The 26,175-nt window shown below is 41.6% G+C and overlaps 1 protein-coding gene across 2 annotated transcripts in view; it reads right to left on the reverse strand.

Moving 5' to 3' along the window:
• HACD3 (3-hydroxyacyl-CoA dehydratase 3) overlaps positions 1-25,352 on the reverse strand; it is a 36,480-nt gene extending 11,128 nt beyond the window's left edge. Inside the window, exons 1-5 of one of the 2 annotated variants that reach the window (XM_072981888.2) lie at positions 25,139-25,352; positions 22,590-22,632; positions 20,492-20,565; positions 17,341-17,505; positions 8,092-8,143 (exon numbers count right to left, since the gene is read on the reverse strand). In XM_072981888.2, the coding sequence (XP_072837989.2) occupies positions 8,092-8,143; positions 17,341-17,505; positions 20,492-20,565; positions 22,590-22,632; positions 25,139-25,225 (421 nt within the window). In that variant the 5' untranslated portion in view covers positions 25,226-25,352. The remainder of the gene's footprint in view (positions 1-8,091; positions 8,144-17,340; positions 17,506-20,491; positions 20,566-22,589; positions 22,633-25,138) is intronic. The other variant, XM_020805668.3, reaches the window with a different exon arrangement.
• Between the last annotated feature and the right edge of the window lie 823 nt (positions 25,353-26,175).

Here is a 26,175-nt window from a genome sequence, read left to right on the forward strand (position 1 = left end):
GTTCTCTAAAGCACTGGTTCTTAACCTTGGGTTACTCAGGAGTTTTGGACTGCAACTCCCAGAAGCCTTCACCACCAACGTACTGGCTAGGGTTTCTGGGAGTTGCAGTTCAAAAACATCCGAGTAACAAAGGTTAAGAACCACTGCTCTAAAGGACCCTGGTATGTGTGAGGAATTAAGTTAGGCAGCAAGAACTTTCACCTAGTTTTTTCTGTACATTGCTTATCTGGTAACTGGAAAAAAAAAAAATATGGCTGGCCGAAGGGAGTGGGAGTTTCCCTAGATAAAAAGACAGTTTAAAAAACAGCAAGGAGAGAGTTCGTTTTTGCTGCTGGGAGAAAGAAGACAAGATGGAGATTTATGATGGACTGAAGAAACATTTACATGATTGATTTTATAGTCGTTGCTGAAATATCCCTACAACTAAAAAAAAAAACTTCTGTGCTTTACCAGCTGTATTCAAGGACGTGAGATAATAATTTTTTTTTTTATTTAGAGAATGTGTTTAAGTATTTTTCTAGAGAAATGCAATGAAGGGGAGGGGAACTGCTTAGAGTAAAAAATTGTACAAATATCTATTTATATTATATTAGAGTTATGTTGATTTAATTCTTTAATAAATACTTCTGTCTATTTGACAGTTTAAAATTATGTTCTTTCCTGACCAAACCGAATGCATTTTGAGTACTGAATTTACGCTACCTAATTAATTGATGATTCAGCCCAACCAATTAAAATCTTATATGTCTGTGTTGTGTTATTTAAAATCAAGTGGGCTTTTTGGGAACAGACAAGAGTAAAGCTCCTAGCTGTTTGCATTTGGGCTGACGGACAGCAGAGAAAGGGGTTTGCTTTGTTTGTTTATCAAATCCCTACTTGTGCTTCTCTAATTACTTTATTACAGCTTCTTAGGAACTGAATGAAGTAAATAAGAGTCGTTATATGGTGGCAGCGGTGGGATGAAACACGTGCTTTGTTTATTTTTGCTGGCAACAGTTTGAAGATTTATAGCTAGGCAACGATCGTAAAAGTAAGACGTTAGCCTACTATATATTTGATTTATGGCATTAAAAGCAGTGTCTGCTTAAAGCAGAGCTGTGTGAGTAAGTGAAAAGCTAATGGGTTTTCTTTGATAAAAACATTAGCCATGCAGGAGTTTGGTAGGAAAGAACGTTTTTAAAGTTAAATTGGCTTATTAAATGTACATTTTTCTCTGAGTGAATTCCTTGAACTTCACAAGCATTTCTGCAGTGATTTTTTTTTTCCTATGTGCTAATTTCATTTTTAAAGCACATGGACAGTTTTGCATCTTTTTTGGCATCAGAGAGAAGGAGAAGGGCGACATCTCGTGGTCTACGGGGTACATTGCTCCGAGGAGATGTCGAAGTGACACCTGGTGGTCTTCAGACATTATTGCAGCATGACATTTCAGATTCTTACGAAGCTGATACAGAAAGTGCAGCTCATCTATCTCCAGTAAGCAGACGGTTGCAACTAAGTGAGATGATGGCTGGAGTTCAAGAAGATCAAGCTATTGAAGACATCGTTGTGCGCCCAAGACCCAGGCATACCAATTTAGAGGAAGACCAAAGAGGAGAAGAAGTAAGGTTAGATGATGAAGAAGCAGCAGCAGCAGTAGCAGCAGCATCCCAACTGGATGAAGAATTAGACCCAATTGACAAACTATCCAAGATGTTTGCTAGTTTTATTGCTAACCAAAATCAAGAGAAGAGAATCAGAGAATTGGAGTTAAGGTTGTCCAAACAGTACAGAGAAGCAAAACTCCAGCAAATGGAAAAGGAAAGGAAGCGAAAAGAGGAATATGACAAATCGATTGCCAGTGTGAACAGAAATAACCTACCTTTTTATCACGAGGGTATGGACGTTTTATCATTCCTATCTTTGTATGAGAAAGTTTGCCAAGATTTGAAGATCCCTCAGAAATGGTACATACCTTTGATTCGTACACAATGTAGTGGACTTCTTGCTGAGATTGTGGCAACTGTACCTAATGAGGACGTCGAGTGGGAGATTTTTCGTGAATATATCAAACGAAAATTTGGATACACTCCAGAAATTTTGAGACAAAATTTCAGGAAACTGAAAAAACAACCTAATGAGTGCTACTCTGCAATGGCTGATAGATTAGAAAAACTTGGGGATCAATGGCTAGACTCAGTAGGCGCCAGTACTTTCCAAGACATGAGAACACTGATGTACCAAGAACATTTTCTTTCTTTAGTACCTGCAGAGATCAGAAGTGTCTTGATGCAGAAGAGGTTCAAGGATCTGCAAGAATTGGCCTTAAGAACCGATGAGTTACTTTCCTTCAAACGACCTGACCCGACGGTTAGGCCGAAGACTGCACCAGCGTTCCCCAGAAAACAGAGTTCATTTCAAACTAGAGAGTCTTTTGAGCAAGATCCCAGACGAAGGACAGAAGATACACGTAAGAGTATAGCTCCGGGACAGACAAGACCACCTCTCAAATGTTTTGAGTGTGGTGGTTCTCATTTGAGAAGAGACTGTCCGAAGTTAAACATTCCGGTTAAACAGGAGAAAGAGCCTGGGAGAAGAACATCTGCTCCAGTACAACCCAAAGGCAGACCTAGTGCTCCTAAGATGGCTTATACGAGTATAGAGTCAATAGGAACTGTTCAAGACCATATTCACAGTACTGCATCATCAGTACCCTTCCAGTCAAGCATTCGACATTCACATAGTCAAGAGGGTGGAAGAGCAACTAGAACCTCAACTCAAGCTAATGGGGCTCAAGCCAAAGTTAATTATGGTGTACCTCGTGTTTTGAACTTACGAATGGATTCTGTAACCTCAGACTATATCGGAGAAACTGCTGATGGACAAAAATACTCTATTTTAGATCCTGACACCATAATACCAGATTACCAAAGGAACTGGACTATAAGGAAGTTCACCGAGACTGTTTTCTTGCATACACCATCCGGAGATGTAGCTTTATGTGCTTTCAGAGATTCTGGAGCTGAACTTTCTTCAATAAGCCGTCAGTTTCTTGATCCAGCTTTGGTCTTGTATAACTTGAGATGCCCCATAAGAACTTATGCAAGCGAAGGAGATGAGCTAAAACATATTCCTGTCGCGTATCTGAAAATTACATACAAGTCCTGGACTGGAGTAAAACATATTTTGACCCATGAGGGGAAACCTGACTTTCTTCTAGGAAATGATCTCGCTGTGTTGGACGAAATACAAAGCCAAGGTCCACCTGTAATTCAAGTAGTTACCCGATCCCAGAGCAAGAAGATGCGAGAAGTTGAACCAATAGAAGAACTAGACTTAGAACCAGAAGAGGAGGAGCCAGATCAAAGTTATGAGCCAGATGAGGAACAAGATTCAGAATATGAACAAGAGCAAGTATTTCCAGATGATATTCCAGAGGAAGAGCCTACTCCTGATGATATTCAAGGAGAAGAGTCTACACCGCAACAGCTCCTTGAGACCGAATCTGATGACTCAACTACAATTGAGGCAGGAATAGAAGAAATCGTTCCTAAAGGATCGGAGGTCTTTAGACAAAAGCAACTTAATGATCCCTCTTTAGCATCTTTAAGAACCCGTGCAAACGAATACGCTCAACAGCCTGTCCAACAGTCAGCATACTTTCTATGGGGAGAAAATGGACTGTTATACCGTGAGTACTATCCCAAGGATTTTATGGCAGCTCAACCCGTGCGACAGTTAGTAGTGCCCTCAGATTATAGACTGAGAATTCTTGAAATGGCACACGATCATCCTTCCAGTGGACACCAAGGTATGAGAAAGACACTCAAGAGAATTTCTCAACATTTTTACTGGCCTGGTCTTTCCAAAGCCGTAAAGGAATATGTTGGTTCCTGTGATGTTTGCCAAAGAGTAGGACACCAAACAGACCAAACCAAGGCTGAAGTGCAAGTTATGGAGATACCCGACCAAGTGTTCAAGTATCTACAAATGGATGTGTTAGGACCATTCATCCCTACTAAGACCAAGAAGTACATCATCACTTTCATTTGTTCTGCAAGCAGATGGATTGAAGCTTATGCAATCAGCAACTTGTCAGCTACCACCATAGCTAGAATCATCGTGGACTTATGCTCACGTATTGGTGTTCCATCCAAAATCATTTGCGATCAAGCAGGAGCTTTCACTAGTGAACTCATGAAGAAAATCTGCGAAATAAGTGGTATCACCCTTAGCTTCAGTACTTCTCATCATCCTCAATCACACGGAATGGTGGAAAGAGGTCAACAGACTTTACTTCGTATGATCAAGACGATGACCCAAGAGTATGGGAACATTTGGGACGAACTCTTGCCTTTTGCTTTATTTGCCTATAGAAGTTCCGCTCATTCTTCACTAGGTGGATTTTCCCCGAGCGAGTTGGTATTTGGAAGAAATCTTCAAGGACCTTTGGATATCCTGAAATCCGAATGGGAAGGTGCGGTCAAATCTAGTTCAGCACCAGTTGCAGAATTCGTCCGACAACTTCAAGAGAAACTTTTAGCTGTTCAAGAGTTAGCTAGAGACAACTTGATGAACGCTCAAGCTGAACAGAAATACTATCATGACAAGAAATCCCGACACAGAGAATTTGCAGTGGGTGATTTGGTGTTAGTACTGAACCCGCTCAGACCTTCTAAGTTAGAAGTGGTCTGGGAAGGTCCAGGAGAAATTGTTCAAAGATTTGGAGATGTTAATTATCTTGTTAAAATGCTGGATTCTAAAAAGAAACCTGTTCTTTACCATGTCAATAGACTGAAACGTTACAAAGATAGATCTGCAATGGTTTTTCAATATCATGCTGAGTATTTCCATTCTTCCAATGAACCAATTGATATGTTGTCAGAATTGCAAGATGCGGGTGATTGGTCTGATAATATTATCTTAACAGGTAATCAAGATCAGAAGGATCAGTTGTACCAGGTCCTAGAACGACATCAAGATGTATTCTCAGACAAACCAGGTTACACAAATTTAGTCAGTCATGAAATCACTACAGATAGTGATGCTCAACCTATACGGTCGAGCCCATACAGAGCAATTGGTAATCATGCTAAACAAATTGAGCAAGAGATTCAAAAGATGTTATCTCTAGGAGTTATTGAAGAGGCAATCAGCCCTACTTGGACTTCACCTGTGGTACTAGTCCCTAAAAAGACTGCTACAGGTGAAATTCAAGAAGAAGTGAGATTTTGTGTTGATTATAGGAAGTTGAACAGTGTTACCAAATCGGATCCTTACCCTTTGCCTAGAATGGATGATTTGATTGAACACCTTGCTAAGGCTAAATTTATAAGTATCCTTGACCTAAAGAATGCTTATTGGCAATTAGATATGGCAGAAGAATCACGAGATAAGACCGCTTTCATCACACATGTGGGAACTTTCCGGTTCCGCAGAATGCCATTTGGTTTGAAAAATGCAGGTGCTTCATTTCAAAGGATGATTGATAAACTTTTACAAGGTTTACCTTATGCTAATGCTTATCTTGACGATGTTGCGATTTTTAGTAATGATTTTGAATCTCATTTGACACACATTGAAACTGTTTTGTCCAGACTTCAACAAGCAGGACTGACAGTAAAAGCCAGTAAATGTCAATGGATGCAGGGAAAAGTCATGTATTTAGGACATTTGATTGGGCAAGGAGAAATTCAAACTATACAAGCAAAAGTTCAAGCTATCAATGATTGGCCTATTCCTAAAACTAAGAAACAAGTATGCTCGTTTCTAGGTCTAATTGGCTACTACAGAAAATTTATTCCGGAATTTAGTAATTTGGCAGCACCTTTGACAGAGCTAACTAGAAAAAGAGAACCTGTCAAAGTAAAATGGACTCCTGAATGTCAAAAGGCTTTTGATGCCTTAAAAGCTAAAATTGTTGATGCGCCTATTTTGAAATCTCCTGATTTCAACAAACCTTTCGTATTACAAACTGATGCATCTGAATTAGGTCTAGGAGCTGTTTTATTACAACAAGGAGAAGATGGAAACCTTTATCCGATATCCTATTTCTCTAGAAAACTTCTGGAACGCGAGAAACACTATGCTATTCCTGAAAAAGAGGCACTTTCAGTTTTTTGGGCATTGAATCTTTTGAGACCGTATTTATGGGGGCGCAAATTCACGCTTCAAACCGATCACCGAGCTTTAGTGTGGTTACAAAGTATGAAATCTCACAACCAAAAATTGTTAAGATGGAGTTTGGCATTACAAGATTTTGATTTTAATATCCAACATATTCCAGGAAAATTGAATATAGTAGCAGATAGTCTTTCTAGAATGTATGAAGAAGAAAACTCATGCAACACTGAGCGTTGACTTAGATATCTGATGTAATTTCATAGAATGTAGTGTTTCATTATTTCATATATACTTTTGTAGTAGAGTTTTGATATATAACATGTTTTATGTTTTCTTAATTCCTTGTATCAAATTACTATAAATTAGATAAGTAGACTAATCTGAATTTCTGTGTAATTTCGGGGGGCGTGTGAGGAATTAAGTTAGGCAGCAAGAACTTTCACCTAGTTTTTTCTGTACATTGCTTATCTGGTAACTGGAAAAAAAAAATATGGCTGGCCGAAGGGAGTGGGAGTTTCCCTAGATAAAAAGACAGTTTAAAAAACAGCAAGGAGAGAGTTCGTTTTTGCTGCTGGGAGAAAGAAGACAAGATGGAGATTTATGATGGACTGAAGAAACATTTACATGATTGATTTTATAGTCGTTGCTGAAATATCCCTACAACTAAAAAAAAAAACTTCTGTGCTTTACCAGCTGTATTCAAGGACGTGAGATAATAATTTTTTTTTTATTTAGAGAATGTGTTTAAGTATTTTTCTAGAGAAATGCAATGAAGGGGAGGGGAACTGCTTAGAGTAAAAAATTGTACAAATATCTATTTATATTATATTAGAGTTATGTTGATTTAATTCTTTAATAAATACTTCTGTCTATTTGACAGTTTAAAATTATGTTCTTTCCTGACCAAACCGAATGCATTTTGAGTACTGAATTTACGCTACCTAATTAATTGATGATTCAGCCCAACCAATTAAAATCTTATATGTCTGTGTTGTGTTATTTAAAATCAAGTGGGCTTTTTGGGAACAGACAAGAGTAAAGCTCCTAGCTGTTTGCATTTGGGCTGACGGACAGCAGAGAAAGGGGTTTGCTTTGTTTGTTTATCAAATCCCTACTTGTGCTTCTCTAATTACTTTATTACAGCTTCTTAGGAACTGAATGAAGTAAATAAGAGTCGTTATAATTTCAACCCCTTTTTACAAGATGTATGGACACCCTTGTTTAACCCGTTGGCGAAGAGAGAAAAGAGTAATGACAAGTTCAATGTTGATACCTCTTTATTTGATGTTCCAATAAATCCTAGTTGTTTTTCAAAAAACTGAGCATCCTGTATTTGTGTCCAACAAGCCTGAGGTTACCATTGAACCCTCACAGTAACCTAAAGATTCATCCATATATCTGATCATCCGCTTCGTATCAGAGATAGTACGGTGTCAGAAGTATACTCTGAGGTCTTATTTAGCGCCAGTTTCAATCTGATGGGACTTCAGCAAAGGACTAATTGTGGATACTTTCAAGCAAAGTAAGATCAAGGAATAAGCAAGCAAAATGGAGCTACTTGGATGCAGGACAAATTTTCTGTGACTGTGGAGATATTCAATCAATGCAGCATTTACGTGCATGCAAGTTAAGACCCACAACATGTACAAAAGAAGATCTAAAAAATAGCCTAGGTAACACTATTGAAGTAGCTCACTTCTGGTCAAAAATAATTATTATTTTAATATTTTAAATTGTTTTCAGTTTTACATATCTCATGTTTCTCCCTAATTTTAAACTATGTGACCCTTTATATGAATAAATAAAGAAGAATAAACAAGGCCTAAAACCTCAGAAGGGTGGCATTCTTTACTTTCCATCAACTGCACAACTTGTGGAGACTGATTAATAATGGCACATCATTGGGCTCGCCACACAAGGGAAATAATAACTCTCTCGTATTGCTGTTAAAGCAGAAATATTTGCTTCCTAGAAAGCACAGTCACTTACGGTCTTTGGGGATTCTGTTCTCTATGTTGATTTTGTTAATCTTTTCTTCCTCCTAAAAATTAGCAAGACAGTTTTTTTAGAGCGATCGTTATCTTTCAGTAATGACCCATTTCATTTCAGGCCAGCATCTCTACAAAAGACCACCCGCACCTGATTCAAACAGAAGAGTGCGCTAGGCTGCTGGGCAACAGTCCCTCCCTTGTATCCTCTAAGCTCCATTACATCTTTTCTTTTATTTAACCTTGGCATTTTTCTTTCTTTTTTTAAACCCTAAGTATTGATCTTTCTTTGCAATATTTAAATATCCAGCTGTGGAACCAGAGGTTGGGAGTGTGAGTTATTGGTCCCATAAATGAGATCAAAAACCACGAAACAGGAAAATCCAGGCCCCATTCACTCCCATTCGAAATTAAACTGCTTGAGTCAACACAGTTCCTGGGACATGAACTCTTGGCAGCCTGCATTTAAAGTCTGTTTCGATTTTATTAAAAAGAAACCACTTAATACCGTATCTTTACTGTTTAATGACTCAATTTTGGTAACATAAGCCAAATTAATTATCTATAGGGAAACTGTTCTGTTCAAAGGACTAGAAAGGCCAATTATTAAACAACATAAGTTTATTTAAGTGAACAAAGAAAACATTTCTCTACAGTTTCATTTCTAAGCAACAGCATAACAGTTCAGCACCTTCTATAAAAATTAACTAGTAAAACAAAACAAAAACTAAACTATAAACTAAGGTAAGCAAACGATATTCTTACGCAGTCCATATTGTTGAATTAGGTTCCTTCACTTGGATCAAAGAAATGCGACGCCATGTTTCAGAATCCCAAAACTCTCTTCTCTCTCTCAAGTTACTTTTTCCAACCTCTTGTAAATTTCTCCAACCTGCCCCCTCCTAACATACTCAACCAATCCCGAAGGCAAGAATTAGCATAGGGTACGCCCTACTTTCCCACCAACACCAAAGAATTGTTTATCATTCAGGTTAGAGATATTTTGACTCTGCCGTGTTTTCCTCTCCAGCTGCGGCGATAAGTAAAGCTGAAAATAACTACTAGTAATTTTCCAGAACTTAGCCTGTGTCAGACTCAAAATGGATTCCTCTATGGTTAAGACATGACTACATAACACATCTCTAATTAGAAAAATACATTTCATCACACACCCCCGCTAAATTTCTTCTAAATTCAGAACAGTTATTCTGAGCTAATTTGAAGTAAATTGATAAAACAACTAAAAGTAAATGACTATATATGGATTATAACAAACAATAACAGCAATACAATCTTTTGGCACACCATTCAGTTATACAAAAAGGAAACAAGCATGTTAGTTCATTAGCCACAGTAACTACTCCAACCGTCTTCCATCTTCTTTAGCGGTCAGGAACATCTGGATCTTCACAGTACATCCTGGAAAGTCCATCTGCCACCACATTTAGCTTTCCAGGTATATGTTGAACTTCAAAATCAAAATCCTGCAATGCTAAACTCCATCTTAACAATTTTTGGTTCTGAGACTTCATCTTTTGTAACCAAACTAAGGCTCTATGATCAGTTTGGAGTGTAAATTTACGCCCCCATAGATAAGGTCGTAAAAGATTAAGAGACCAATATATAGAAAGAGCCTCTTTTTCAAGGATTGCATAATGTCTCTCTCTTTCCAAGAGCTTTCTAGAGAAGTATGAGATAGGATATAGATTCCCATCCTCCCCTTGCTGTAACAAAATAGCTCCTAATCCAAATTCTGAAGCATCGGTTTGCAAAATGAAAGGCTTATCAAAATCAGGTGATTTCAGTATAGGGGCATGAATAATCTTCGCTTTTAAGGCCTCAAAAGCCCCTTGGCACTCGGGGGTCCAATTAACTTTGACAGGCTGTCTCTTCTTAGTTAGCTCTGTCAGAGGTGTAGCCAATTCACTGAAATCAGGGATGAATTTCCTGTAATAGCCAACTACACCTAAAAATGAACGCACTTGTTTCTTGGTTTTTGGAATAGGCCAATCATTGATAGCTTGAACTTTGGCTTGCAGAGTATGAATTTCACCTTGACCAACCAAATGACCCAAATATGTGACCTTCCCTTTCATCCATTGACATTTACTAGCTTTGACAGTAAGACCAGCTTGATGAATTCTAGACAATACAGTTTCAACATGAGACATATGAGAGTCAAAATCAGAACTGAAAATAGCAACATCATCAAGATAAGCACTAGCAAAAGGTAGACCTTTTAAAACTTTATCTATCATTCTCTGAAATGACGCTCCTGCGTTTTTCAATCCAAATGGTAGCCTTTTGAATCTAAAAGTGCCTACATGAGTGATAAAAGCGGTCTTATCTCGTGAATTTTCGGCTAAATCCAGCTGCCAGTAAGCATTCTTTAAGTCAATTATGCTGATAAAATTTGCCTTGGCCAATTTTTCAATTAAATGATCCATTCTAGGCAATGGATAAGGATCTGAAACAGTAACACTGTTTAACTTCCTGTAATCCACACAGAACCTTATCTCATCAAGAATCTTGCCAGTGGAATCTTTTTTCGAAACCAGAACCACTGGAGATGAGTATGGGGATGATGACTCCTCAATTACATCCAGAGATAACATCTTTTGTATCTCTTGTTCAATCCGTAGAGCATGATCACCAACTGCTCTGTATGGACTAGATCGAATTGGCTGACTATCGGTAGTGATAATTTCATGACTGACCAAATTTGTGTAACCTGGCTTATCTGAAATAACATCTTGATATTTTTCTAAGATTTGGTACAGCTTTCCCTTCTGGAGTGAGGTACCTGTCAAAACAAGGTTGTCAGCCCAATCACCAGCATCTTCTAATTCAGCTAGCATATCAACAGGCTCATATTCAGACTGATGACAAGCAACCTTATATTGCAAAACCATTGCAGTTCTGTCTTTATACAATTTCAACCTATTGACATGGTAACTTACAGGCTTTTTATCAGAATTCAACATTTTTACTAAATAATTGTTATTCCCCAGTTTCTGTACCACTTCCCCTGGACCTTCCCAGCCAACTTCTAATTTAGAAGGTCTGAGGGGGTTTAAAACAAGAACCAAATCTCCCACATCAAATTCCCTGTGTCTGGAATGTCTGTCATGGTAGAGTTTCTGGGTTGATTGAGCATTTAGCAAATTGTCTTTAGCCAATTCTTGCACAGCTAACAGTTTTTCTTGCAGATTTCTGACAAAATCAGCAACTGGAACTGTGCTGCTTTTCACCACACCTTCCCAATCAGATTTCAGGAAATCCAAAGGTCCTTGTAGATTCCTCCCAAATACCACTTCACTTGGAGAGAAACCACCAAGAGAAGTGTGAGCAGAACTTCGATAAGTAAATAAAACAAATGGTAACAGATCGTCCCAAATGTTACCATACACCTGTACCATGGTCTTGATCATCCTCAGTAAGGTTTGTTGACCTCTCTCAATTAACCCATGACTTTCAGGATGATAGGCGGAGCTAAATTTTATTTCTATTCCACTAAGTTCACAAATTTTGTCCATTAAGGAGCTACGAAACGCCCCCGCCTGATCACAAATTATCTGAGATGGTACTCCAATACGTGAGCACAAGTCTATGATGATGCGTGCGATGGTGGAAGCTCTTAGATTACTCAACGCATAGGCCTCGATCCAACGACTAGCTTGGCAGATGAAAGAGATGATGTATTTCTTCTTAGACTTAGTTGGAACAAAAGGTCCCATGACATCCATTTGCAAACATTGGAAAACTTGATCAGGTATTTCCATTAAGAACATTTCCGACTTCGTCTTATCGGTCTGATAACCTGTTTTTTGGCAATAGTCACATGAACTGACATAGTCCTTCACATTTTTGTTAATACCAGGCCAATAAAAATGCTGAGAAATTCTTTTTAAAGTTTTTTGCACACCTTGGTGACCACTAGATGGATTGTCATGAGCTAATTCAAGAATCCTCAGTCTGTATTCCTGCGGTACTACTAGCTGTTGTGTGGGTTGCATGTTCAAGTGTGATTTGGGATGATATTCTCTATACAAAAGTCCATTCTGGCCCCACACAAAGTTAACTTGCTGTGTTATTGGGTTTTGAGCATAGTCATCTGCTTGTGCTCTCAAGGAAGCTAGTGAGGGATCAGTCATTTGCTTCACTTTAAACTCAGCTGACCCCATAGGCACTGATTCCTCTATTTCCACTTCTGTATTAGCTGCATTATCTTGTTCTGCCACTAGATGTTGCTGCTGGTCTAAGTTTGTAGTAGGGACAGCTTCATCAGAAACACTCCCAGTCTCTGCTTTTTGGGTTTGGGAACGGGTAACCACTTTAACAGCAGGACCTTCCTGACTCTGCTTAAAATTCAAATAGGTGAGGTCATTTCCCAGCAAGAAGTCAGGTTTCCCCTCATGAGTGAGGCAAAGTTTAGTACCACGCCAATTTTTGAACGATAATTCCACAAACGCGAGAGGAATATGTTGTTCTCCCGCCTCTCCTGAACCATAGGTCCTAATGGGTAACCTTAAATTGTCCAAAATCAGTTCTGGGTGCAAAAATTTTCGGGATATGGAAGAAAGTTCGGCACCAGAATCACTGTAAGCATTCAGAACCACCTGTTCCTTATCAGTATACAAAATCACTTCTTCAGAATAAGTCCTCATAGCCCATTCTTTCTGAGACTCAGGGATTACGCAACCCGGGTCCATTAGGGTATACTTTTTCCCCTGTGGAGACTGTCTTATAACTCCTGCTTGTTCTCCTCCACGAACGTCTAATATTTGAGGCACGTAGTAATTTACCGCTGCCTGTCTATCACTGGCTAGTGAAGCGGTAGTACTCCCACTGGGTTGATTCTGTCTAGGCACTGTGCCCATGACAGTCTGGCCTTGAGTTGGTACTTGTTGACTCTCTGGGGTGTTAGGGCTTACCAGAGATACTTTGGGTGTGCCTCCCTTGGATTTGCGTGGCGCTGGTACCGGTGTCCTAACATCTGACTTCCTAGCTTGACTAGGGGGTCCTTGAGATAATGCACAGTCCTTTTGTAGATGAGGGCCACCGCATTTGAAACAAGCAAAAGTGGGTCTGCTTTGATTTGGAGCTAAACTCCTGCGCTGATCAGTTGAAGTCTGCCTATACTCTTGATGGTAAGGCTTTTTAAAGTCAGGCTGGCTTTGTCTCTTAGGTGCCTCTGCTCTAGGCGCCTCTGCTCTGGCTCTAGGCGCTGGTTCAGGCTTTCTAAACGATAACAATTCGTCAGTCCTCAGCGCAAGGGATTGGAGGTCTTTAAATTCTCTCTCTAGTAAAGAACTCCTCAACTCTAAAGGGACCAAGTTCATAAATTGCTCCATGAATAATGCCTTTCTCATATCTGCTACAGATCTGATTTTCAAAGAGTCCAGCCATTGGTCTCCTAAAAATTCCAGCCTGTCAGCTAAAGCTGCATAACTCTCATTAGGCAGTTTTTTGATTTTCCTAAAATTCTGCCTCAATAGCTCTTTTGTATAACCATAGCGCTGTTTAATAACCCAAACTAATTCAGACCAATCATAATCTTCCTCAGCCACTTTGGCCACGATTGTGGCGAGTTGACCGGAAATTTGGGTACGAAGGAGTTTGGGAAGCCACTCTCTAGGTATCTCCAAATCTTGGCAAGATTGCTCGAAATTCTTAAGGAAGCTCAACACACAATCGCCCTCCTGGTATCTAGGTAGACTTCCCCTATCCACACTGGCTATAGAGTCTTTAATTGCCTGTTTGGCCTTTCTCTTTTCCTGCAGCTCTTGCACTTTTTGCTCCCTGCACTTATTCTTCACTTTCTCAGCCTGATTCAAAGTGTTAACAAACTCCTTTTGGGTCCTCACTAGATCTGCAACCAGCTGGGTCAGTTCCTCAGTCGCGGGCATCGGTGTGGGTGGATTTCGCCCCCCCGCACCAGACGGATTCTCACCAACGGCTTCCTCTGTAGGTCGGGGATGTTGCTCCTCCGCTCGCCCTCTGGAATCTCTCCGGCTTGGAATAGGCAATGGGTCAAACTCCTGGGGGTACCCAGCCATTTGTAAATCCAATTGGTCTTCTTCAACCGAATCTTCCACAATTGATTGTTCCCCCTCCGATTCATCCATCAACAACCTCAATTCGCTGGATGTTTTCCTCCGGCCAGTTCTCCTCTCAGTAACATGCTGAGCCATGCTGACTGCTTGCAGCCGCTAAGCTGTAAACCTCCCACTGTTTCGGCAATAAATTACCGCCAGCCATAAAACTGCCCTGAAAACCCTGATAAGGTGCCGTGCCTTAGCTGTGCCTAGCAACGAAAAAGCTTACTTTAGAAATTTACACCTAGTCCTTTAACAGAATCCGCCCCCACAACTGACCCTTTTCAGCCAGGGCTTCAGTTGAAAAGAAATAGAGCAGAGGAAAAAAAATATTTAAACAGTTAGCAGGACAACCCACGCTGTGTTGCTGCCTTGTTTCAAACTGAAAGCAGTCCGTGCCTGACCCTCAGCTTCAATTTACCACAGCATCTGGATAAATCCAAAGCAAACTGTGTGTAAAGAGAAAGCCCGGGTGTAACACTACTGAACTCAGGTTGCAAATCAGGCCCGTGGATCGTAACACCGTGCCACCATGTGAGTTATTGGTCCCATAAATGAGATCAAAAACCACGAAACAGGAAAATCCAGGCCCCATTCACTCCCATTCGAAATTAAACTGCTTGAGTCAACACAGTTCCTGGGACATGAACTCTTGGCAGCCTGCATTTAAAGTCTGTTTCGATTTTATTAAAAAGAAACCACTTAATACCGTATCTTTACTGTTTAATGACTCAATTTTGGTAACGTAAGCCAAATTAATTATCTATAGGGAAACTGTTCTGTTCAAAGGACTAGAAAGGCCAATTATTAAACAACATAAGTTTATTTAAGTGAACAAAGAAAACATTTCTCTACAGTTTCATTTCTAAGCAACAGCATAACAGTTCAGCACCTTCTATAAAAATTAACTAGTAAAACAAAACAAAAACTAAACTATAAACTAAGGTAAGCAAACGATATTCTTACGCAGTCCATATTGTTGAATTAGGTTCCTTCACTTGGATCAAAGAAATGCGACGCCATGTTTCAGAATCCCAAAACTCTCTTCTCTCTCTCAAGTTACTTTTTCCAACCTCTTGTAAATTTCTCCAACCTGCCCCCTCCTAACATACTCAACCAATCCCGAAGGCAAGAATTAGCATAGGGTACGCCCTACTTTCCCACCAACACCAAAGAATTGTTTATCATTCAGGTTAGAGATATTTTGACTCTGCCGTGTTTTCCTCTCCAGCTGCGGCGATAAGTAAAGCTGAAAATAACTACTAGTAATTTTCCAGAACTTAGCCTGTGTCAGACTCAAAATGGATTCCTCTATGGTTAAGACATGACTACATAACACATCTCTAATTAGAAAAATACATTTCATCACAGGGAGTTCGATTCCCCACTGTGCCTCCTAGGAGACGAGCCAGCCTGGGTGGCCTTGGGCAAGCTGCAGAGTCCCAGGCTGTCCCCAGAAGAAGAGAAGAGTCAATCACTTCTATGTATTCTCTACCTGGAAAACCCTGGAAAGGATCATCATAAGTCAGAATTGACTTAACGGCACATGATTATTACTAATTATGTCTTACCTGCCACTTTCAACAAGCCTGCCTTTTGTAATGAATACTTTGCATTTGTTTAGCAAAGTTCAAGGGATAAAATGCTTCCCTACCAACCCCAAAATTTATCCTTTCACATGCGACAAGTGTTGGTGTGAGAATACAAATGGATGAGACTGCTAACTTGATCCAAAACCACTACTACCATTCTTAGCTGCTGGGCTTCATAAGCTCACAACAGACAAATTGCAGTATGATGTAGGAAAGCAATACAGCACCATACACCATGCATGCATTTTCTTCTGCTTTTAAAATAAGGAGGAAGTCAAGAAGATGGCAGCTACAGTGATCCAAAGAGGCAGCAATGGAACGGAATTTGAGAACATCTGAACTTCGAAGATGTTTTAAAATATCTGTGTCCTTCCATATTTGCTTCCAGTTCCATCCCCTTTTTTTCTGCCTCCAGAGGAATCCCCCCCCCAACTGTTCCTGCTCATCAGCATGTGGGAAAGAATGAGGGAGGAAACAACTGGTACAGATTCAGGGCCTCGATCCAAATTTTCAGTGTTGTTTAAAAACAAGAGTCAAAATGAGCTGCTTTAAAACAGTGTGGATTTGATTTAAATCAAATCGATATAACTCACAACTTATATCATGATTTAAATTTTTTTAATTCAATATTTTTTTTACAATTGTAATTTTTTAAAATCATTTTTATTTAAATCATGATTTAAATTGATATATATATTTTTTAAATCCACGCTGCTTTAACAACAAAAACAGACCTGCCTAGTTTATTTTAGGGACTTTATTGTTGTTATTTCTTAAAATAACTTCATGTTATAGCACAGGCCAAAAGAATCCATCCTTTCTTTTACCTCTCCACTGAAAAAGCAATGGTACAATGACCGCTTATAACAACAGCTGCTCTTTGTGGGGTGGAGGGGAACCAATCAAGAGGCTCCCCAAGGCCCTCTCTCTCATTCAGAAATGAGAATTGTGCTCCTGGAAGCCCCCTGCTTTATCCTGCAGAAGGAGGTGTGCCTTTTTCTTGCAGAAAATCTCTTTGTCTATTAAAGGAAGGGCTTCCTCACATGGTGGGTTGGTATTTCTCTTCAAGAAACAAACAAACAACAGGTCCCCGGAGCCCAGGGGTTGCCCACTCTTAGTGTGAAGATAAAAGAACTGGCCAGAAACTTAACAATGCTCCTAAGCTATAATCGCACAGAGGTGAGATGCTCTGAAACACTATGAGAAACACCTTACCTCTTATTCATTGCTGAGTTTACAGTACTAGCCAAGCAACACACAAGCACGTACTGTGTTTTCCCAAAAATAAGAGAGAGTCTTATATTAATTTTTGTTCCAAAAAACGCATTAGGACTTATTTTCAGGGGATGGTTTTTTCATGTATCTTCTGGTTGCTGTACAAGGTTGGAGGGCAGGGTTTCACTTAACTGGGGCTTATTTTTGGGGTAGGGCTTATATTACGAGCATCCTGAGAAATCGTACTAGGGCTTATTGTCGGGTTAGGTCTTATTTTCAGGGAAACAGTGTACAGTATATATATATCAGCTTCATTCCTCACAGCCATCACTGGCTAGGCTTTACCTTGGCTTTCAGCTCCATCTCAGCATCTGACTCGTCCAACCAGCGGTCAAAATCAGGAGCAAGAAACAGAGGCCGCTTCTCCTGCTTGGTCAGCCGTTCCCACCAGAGGCTCTCCTCCTTCTTGACTGTGAGGTTCAGCTGCCTCTGGGTCACTTTACAGATGAGCTGAAAGAATGTACAACAGCAACGTGCCATTGGAAACAGGGACTTATTCTATGGAAAGTCATTTTGCTGGAAACTTTGAATACATCCATCTCCAGGGTACTAATCTGAAAGCTTTTTCGAATTTTTATTATTTAAAACAAAACAAAGCACATCTCTCCTGTTCGGGCATGCTGTATTGTTCAGCAGATGGCCAATGGGTGGCAGCAGGCGGCAGCTTTCATTATTCAAGTCACACACAGATACAACTGTCAGTAAGGAAAGCCAGTGTGGAGAAAATGAAGGATTAGTTCATTTACTAGAGGGGCGGGGTAAAAGGCAATAAATAAATAAATAATTTTAAAATATATATTTTAATTATTAATTTATTACTAATTAAATTATTATTAGTAATTATTATTTTAATTTTTATTATTTTTAATAATAAAATAACAATTTTAAATAGTTAAATAGTATTTACAGTGGTACATCGACTTAAGAACGTCCCTAGTTGCGAATGATTTGAGTTACGAACGGCTCTGTTCGCAAACTTCGACCTGCGAACGGAGCCTCGACTTATGAACCAAAAAAAGAAGGGGAAAAAACCCTTTCCTGCCCTTCACTTTAGCTCAAAAGAAAAAAAAATTCACCCCCTAGTGGTGGAGTACAGATTAACTCGCTTTCCATTAGTTTCTTTGGGAACTAAATCCTCTACAGCAGTGGTCTCCAACCTTGGGCCTCCAGATGTTCTTTGACTTCAGCTCCCAGAAATCCTGGCCAGCAGAGGTGGTGGTGAAGGCTTCTGGGAGTTGTAGTCCAAGAACATCTGGAGGCCCAAGGTTGGGGACCACTGCTCTACAGTACCTACGAACAGTGCCTCGACCTACGAACGGAAAATAGCAGATATGGATTACAGTGGTGCCTCGCTTAATGATTACCTTGTTAAATGACGAATCTGCTTGACGATTAGGTTTTTGCAATCGCTTTTGCAATTGCAAAACAATGTTTCAATGGGGAAAACCCGCTTTACGATGATAGGTTCCCTGCCCTATGGAGGATCTTCGCTGGACAAGCAGGTATTTTGCCCATTGGAACTCATTGAACGGTTTTCAATGTATTTCAATGGGCTTTTTTATTTCGCTTGACGATATCTCTCTACAGTGATTTCACTTAAACGGATTAACGTCGTCAAGCGAGGCACCACTGTAAATAGTTTTCAATGCATTCCAATGGGAAAGTTTGACTCAACTTTCAAACTTTTCGATGTACGAACTTAATTCCAATACAGATTAAGTTTGTAAATCGACGTACCACTGTAGTTATATACAAATATATTTATTTAATTTAAATAAATTTATTTAAATTAAATAATTTAAATAAACACTATTTATTTAAATAAATATAAATATATTTATTTAAACAGATAGTGTTTGTTTAAACTGAATTTTTAAAAATGTTTATTTCTGAACCTTTCTTTATGGACCACAGTCACCAGCACTGCCCCGGGAAGTCTAGAAATTGCAGTCCAAAAAGCCAAATCTGCACAGCTCTGATCAAGATTCATTACAGAAGTGGAAAACCTGGTATTTCTGGTAAGGTAAGGTCATTCCCTCACAGTTTTAACTTTCCTAAGTGTAATTCAGATCCTAACATAGAAACTAGAATTGCTCAAGCTTGCCCAAATCCTTTGAAGTTTCTTTTTTCTTCATGTGCAGAAAAGAAGCAAAGGAAGATTAAAAAGTGGGCAAGAGAAGCTTCCCTTTGAGAGTCTGAAAACAACAACAACCCAGTATCATCTCATCAGTACTGTGTAAATGGCTACAAGGAACACTTAAAGGGAAACAGAATCATAGGCTTTAGGGTGCCATTAGGTAGCCCTAAAAGGACGCTTATCTGCTGCTCAAAGGAAAGAAAGTACATCATTGACTAACACCACAACCTACAGAGCACACCATTGGCTTGGCAGGTGGTTAGACTTCCAGAATTTCTGGTGAGGACGTGACAGGTATTGGGCAATCCAGCACAACAGATTTTCTCTCTAGGGCTGCTGGGCCACACCGGCATTCTCTCTAACAACCGACTCAGGCGATTACATGATGATAGAAAACAGAGACAGCAAATCTACTCTCATCTTAAGAACCACAGGACCTTCTTCTCATTTTTAAGAGACATCCAGGGCAGCCTTTCTGCTCCTCCCCGGCCAAAATATGAACACTGATTCCCATGGTTTGCAGAAGTAAAAACAAACAGCACAGCCTAAAGTCCGATCCTCCATAGCTTCGAACAACAAATTCAGGTGGTTACGCGAACATGCCTTGAACACACGATTCAAGACATGCACTCATGTTCTCGTTATGACAACTTTCTAAAGGCAAAGAGTTCAAGCTTTCTCACAGGTGCAGAACTTGTCATGATTCCCACTGACGGCAAAAACTAAATTATCCAGAGAAGTTTTCACTTGTAACTTGATAGTTTGGACACAGGTGAGCAACCTCAGGGGCTAGGCGATATCTGGCTCCTAAGTTCTTTGTGCCATCATAAGCCTTGTCTTAAAGTATAATTGTACTTCTGAATGTGTGATACTGTTTTAAACTGAGGTGCACACTTTCCATGCATCCTGCTTCCAAAGAAAGATTCACATCTGCGTTTTTCTCCTTTTTTTTAACTGGCAAAGGGTTAAGGATTTTCAGGCCACACATTGTCCACTCCTGCTTATCTTTTTAAAAGGTGATGAAACAGGTCTAGACAGGTTACACTGAAGGGGGGGCTATAATGACAGCTGCTTTTTATCTGAATGCTGCTCTTTAACGAAAGCAGAAGAGACTACACAGATGATAGCTAGTGGGTTACTGGCACAACACTACAGCTTCCAACGTCGGAACACATGTGCTATACCAGGCATATACATCTCATACCACACATTGAACATAAGTAGATTACCTCCAGATTTCCAAAAGCAAACATAATACAGTATTTTAAGTTGGCCACAGCAGGAAATAGCAAGTCCTACCTTTGGCTTCACAGGTTCTAGGAATTCAATTTGAAATTGATACACATTATCCCCCTTAGCTCCATGGCCATGAGCTGCAAGAAAAGAAACAGATACTCTGTTTTATAGAATTTGAGAGGGGAATTGCAGGAAATCTTGCTTTCCATTAATCTCATTTCCACTGCAATCCAGAAATCAAGTTAACTGTCAAGCTGCTGTCCTTGTTTAATAAAAAGAACTCAGTGAAGTCTATTGAGCACAGGAACAAGAACAGAAAAAATGAAAAAACAAACACTGGAAATTGGCTAATATCCGTTGAATCTGGATCTTCGGTCAGTCCAGCCACAAATCTAAATGTCCCCCAGGCACACAAGATAAGGAAGATAAGGCTACTCCTCTCATCAGATCTGGTGTCAGGGAACTCTTATAAGTTCCTATTTACAAGGAATAATTTATATTCTCAGCTCGCATTTCAGGACAGTGTGTGCAAGAACAATCTAAGACACTTGGTTGAAATGATGGATAGTTTTGAAGCACCTTTTAGATTTACAAGCTTTGCTCGACATTAGTTTTCTCAATGGTAGGTAAGCACCTATCATCAGAGGACAACAATGCTTATGCCATATAAGATTTTAAGGTACTATGAGACTGGGTTTTTTTTGGGGGGGGGGGGAGTTACAACAAAGGGATGTGGTGGCGCTGCGGGCTAAACTACAGAAGCCTTTGTGTGCTGCAGGGTCAGAAGACCAGCAGTCGTAAGATCGAATCCACGCGATGGAGTGAGCTCCCATTGCTTTGTCCCACCTCCTCGCCAACCTAGCAGTTCAAGAGCATGTAAATGCGAGTAGATAAATAGGTACCACCTTGGCGGAAAGGTAAACAGTGTTCCATGTATAGCCGCACTGGCCACGTGACAACGGAAAGTGTCTTCGGACAAACGCTGGCTCTACGGCTTGGAAACAGGGATGAGCACTGCCCCCTAGAACATGACTGACTAAAATGTCAAGGGGAACCTTTACCTTACTTTACAAGAAATTAATACTGGGAACCCCCCATGCTAAGTAAATTTATACAAATGCAACATGGCAGGTTTTGCAAGTGATGGAATGTGTTGCAGGTTTTTGGATATAAGGCAAATTAACACTGGGAATTGTCCTCAAGCAAACAAAGTATTTACATAGGAATCCACTTCCCTTTCAAAACAAATGGTAGTTTCTTTTCTAACCAACTGCATACAAATTGTTGCAGAAGACTGCTAAATAAGAAAACAGGGAAATGTGGAAATTTCCAACCATCCTTACATGATTGTGCTACATCTATGTGAAAACACATATTAGAACAGGCCAAACAGACTCTTAGCATGTGCACAGCAACACCACCATCATTTATTATTGGTTGGTATGCTAAGAATTCAGAATTGTAGTCTCATGTGCAAAACCTATGTTTTTAATCACCCTCAAAATATTGGTAACAGGTGAAAATCGTGAATTACTTTAAAGACACATCATACTTGGGCTGAAATTCTGTTGCTCAGCACAGTAAATCTCACTAAAGGAAGCCCACTGAATCAGTGGAGATTTGGGAGTCAACTCCTCTAAACGATCCATTGATTCAAATGGGCCTACTCCAGTTGCAGTCTAGAAGAATCAATGCCACTTACAAAAGAGTAGAAACGCCAAATCCCCAACGATTTAGTAAGCCTACTCTTGTACAACTTTGCTACACTAAAGAACATGCTTTCTTTGCTAATCCCTTTTATTATATTCCCTAGGGAAGCAAATCATGTCATCAAAGCTAGAAAGTTTCTTGGAATTCATGTAATTCTTTTCTTACTTAATTCAGGCTACAATTACAGCATTTCTCTCTTTAAATACTGACACGAAAAGAGAACCTGTGACTTTTCATTACCCACTGGTTCTAGTGCTGCCCTCTGAAGTTAATAAATAAGTCTGGCAGTATATCCACACTTAGGCCCAGTTCTGCAGACCAGCTTATATAGATGGAGAAGCTCTGTATCGGTTACTAATGCAAGTGAATCAGCAAAAGCAAATAGCAAACTTTATAAAGGTTTCCTTCCTTTCCACCACTTTTTCTAAGATGATATTGAAAAGGGACTTACCTTTGAAATGGAGTACATTATCTATAATTGTGACATCAGGATCCTAAGAAAAGAAATTAACGTATAGCTGGTAAGATTTTTATTTACTATTAACCCATTTGTTTTGAGTTAGCAGAACCTGAAATGCCATTGCAAAAAGGACCCAGAACAGGTTCTGTTAGTTTGGTTTATTATTATTATAGCCCATGACCAGCAAAAGACATTGGACACCATATAGTTAAATTTACAAGGCAACTGCAATGCTAAAACAGAGGGGGAAAGAGATAAAGGAAAGTTATAGCTTAAAATCATTATCATTAAATATTTACATCTCTTGCAGGCAGCTGTGAGAAATTGTGTGCAGGTAAGTGTAGTCTGAGGATTAAGATCTAAAAGTTGTTTGTGCCAGGTCTCTGTTTCAGGACAGCCCAAAACAGTTTCTGCATGGGAGGGAGGGGGGGAAGTATGGTTCTCCAGATATTGCTGGACTGAAATTCCCATCAGCCCTACCCAGCATATCCAGCGGCAGGGAATGCTGGGAGTTGCAGTCCAATAATGTCTAGAAGACTGCACTCTGCCCCTTGTTACATTAGCATGGATCTAAAGAAGCATCAAGACAGCCTGAATGCAAATAGGTGCCATATTCCCCCAATAAACCAAGAGGGGGGGACCTCTTTTAGCCTGGGGGGCTGAATTTGATTTCAGACACGTTCCTGGGACTGCATTTCAGAAGTGGCAGAAGCAAAGGATAAGATCCAAAATGCTGCCAAATTCTAGCTTAAATTCTTGCTGCCAGAGTCTAAACTTTAAGAGAGGTAATTTGACATTATAGAACAGGAAAACAGCACCTACAAAAGATGGGAAATGACTCCAACGGTGGTGTCATGGGAAACAGAGCTTGCCCTTTTTGAGAACCCCACAGAGCCAGATTAGAATCCTCCAAGGGATTCTGCCACAGAATCTGCAATTCCCCACTCTTGCAATGTTTCTGGATGAGAAAGGTCTTTGGAATTACAAGAAATGTAAGTCTCCTTTAACAACAACAGAAGAAGAAGAAGAAGAAGAAGAAGAAGAAGAAGAAGAAGCCATCAAGTCAATTGACTTCTGACAACCCTTTTTAAGGTTTTCCAGGTAGACAGTACTGTACCCAGAAACTGTTTACCATTCCCTTCTTCTGGGGGGGCACCCTGGGACTGTGAAGATTTCCCAAGGCCTGTGAAGCTTGCCAAAGCTTACCCGAGGCATGCACGGTGGGGAATCAAATTCCCAACCTCTGGCTCCACAGCCAGATACCTATATCATGGACATAAAGGTGTGTAAATTTATGCTTTTTGAACTAAAACTCCCAGAATTAAAAAAAAAAAAATCTCCACACTTGTACTCCCTTCTGCCTGGATACAGAGGCCAAAGTGGCAAGGAGATTTCATGGCAAGCTATTTTGGTGAACCGGATCTTGATCCTGCAAATCTCAAACAACTCAAAAAGCTACCATTTGCAAAAACTAGTTCCCAGCTGGTCTTGGCTGCAACTGGACAAACCTCGAAAAGCCTGTTAAACAGCCACCACCACCCCCCACAACCTGGTGCCCTCCAAATTTCTGGACTATAATTCTGTGGGGGCAACAGAACCTCTGAGACAAACATCTGCAGTTAGACCTACACAGAACTTCAACCTTAATTTTATTTTCATTCTCTCAATGGCATTTTAACCTAATCTGCTGTTCACCTTTGTGAGTCCTATAGGTGAGTCCTATAGGAATTACCTTTGACCAGAACAGCAGAATGATCTTTAACCAGCACCTTTAAAGAGCAAACATTTCAGTGCCTTTTAATGCACCAGGTCTGCAAAATCCTGGGGGAGAAAGGGAGTTCTACAGAAGGGGTGGATAAAGCATTAATCGGGGGGGGGGGGAGAGAACTAGTCAAGTGGTGCAGCTTGGTGTGTGTGTGGAAGTAGAACCCTCTCCCCCATTTCCCATGGAGACAAAACAGAATGGAGGATGCAGGAACCCACGAAGCGGGTCCCCAAAACCTTTGCAAGGCGCTTTAAACCGTGTCCGGCCCGTCTCCGGTATGGGTCCCTCTCCGAGAGCGGAGCCGGGGGAAGGGCTGAGGAGCCGAGGCTCGGCTAAAGGGACGAGCAATCACGGGCCAGGTCTCCGTGCCTACCGGCGTTGGCCAAGCCCCTTCTCGCCCAAAGGGCGACTCCACCGAGCCATCCCAGAAGAGCCCTGGGCCCAAAGGAAGAGGTGCCCACGAGCCGCGCCAAGAGGGCACCTGCCGGCGAGAAGGTGAGGGGGGGGGAAGAAAGGAAAGAAAGGGACCGAGGGGCAGCTGGGACGGGGCGCGAAGGTGCTTGGGGGGGGGGCGCGAGCACTCCCAGGAGGTCTCCGACGAGGCGCCCGGGGCAGAAGGGAACCCCCCCTCGCGGGAGCGCTCCAAGGAACCCCGGGGGGGGGGCCGGCCGGGAGAGGCCGCGCCATGGGGGCCGACAGAGCCCTGGCTCGGGCACCCAACCCCCCCGCCCCTACTCGCCCTCCCACTCCCGGAGCTTCCCGGCCACCGACCGACCTGGACGTCGCTGAGCTCCACGCGCAGGTAGAGCTCGTGGTGCCGCTGCGCCCAGTGCACCTGCGGGGTGAGGCTGGCGCTCGGCATCCTCGCGGAGGTCTCGCCGGGGCGAACGGAGCCAGGAAGCAGCGAAGGGGCGGCCTGCGGGCTCGGGAGCGCGCGCGCGCGCCGCCCAGCCTTCGGCTCGCTCTCGCTCTCCTCCCCCCCCCCCCCAGCTCTCAAGAGCCAGGCGCCAGCCGGGGGTGCTCCAGCGCGTGCGCTGTCCTACCCTTCCCCAACCCGGGCGGAGGGGGAAGGGAAAGAGCGAGCTCCTCTTTCTTGCACGGGAGTAACCCCCGGCGAGGCCCCGTTTCGCAAGTGCAACGAAGGGGGGCTGTCCCTCACCCGACCGGGGGGGGGAGGGAGGTTGCAGGCAGTGCCTTTTGGCACGCTCCCCGCCATGTTTTAAGAGTGGTTCTCGATGGATGTTCTTGGACTGCAACTCCCAGAAGCCTTCGCCGCTTGCTGTGCTGGCCAGGATGTCTGGGGGTTGCAGTCCAGGAACATCTGGGGACCCCCAGTTTGAGAACCACAGGGGACCCTGCTGGTAGAAAACTAGCTCTGCAGGGAAAGGGCTGGGCGAAAGCAGCTTTTCCCTTTCAAAAATGGGAACGTCTGAGGAAGTGGGCTTGTCCACGAAAGCTCACATTAAAAAAACATAAAAGTTAATATTCAAAGTGCCACCGCGTTTTCGTCTTTTTCCCCTCCTCTTTGTTATTTTTTGTTTCCCCCTATAATCCTTTGAAAAACATGTTCCAAAGGGGGAAGGGTGCTCCCCACCCCACACCCCACCCCGTCCTCCGAAACGGCTGAGCCTCCTTCCCGGCTCGGCCTTTTAACCCTCTTTCGGGTTCCCAGCCCTGGAGAGAGGGGGGGGGGGGTCGGAGCGCCAGAGGGACCCGAGTCGTTCTGACTTTGCAACGCGCTCCTCAGAAGGCCACTGGCCGCGCGCTAGCGACCCTCTTACTCAGAAGGAGGCACCGTGCTTGGTCAGTGGC

Source organism: Pogona vitticeps, chromosome 12 (assembly GCF_051106095.1).
Source record: "Pogona vitticeps strain Pit_001003342236 chromosome 12, PviZW2.1, whole genome shotgun sequence".
NCBI lineage: Eukaryota > Metazoa > Chordata > Lepidosauria > Squamata > Agamidae > Pogona > Pogona vitticeps.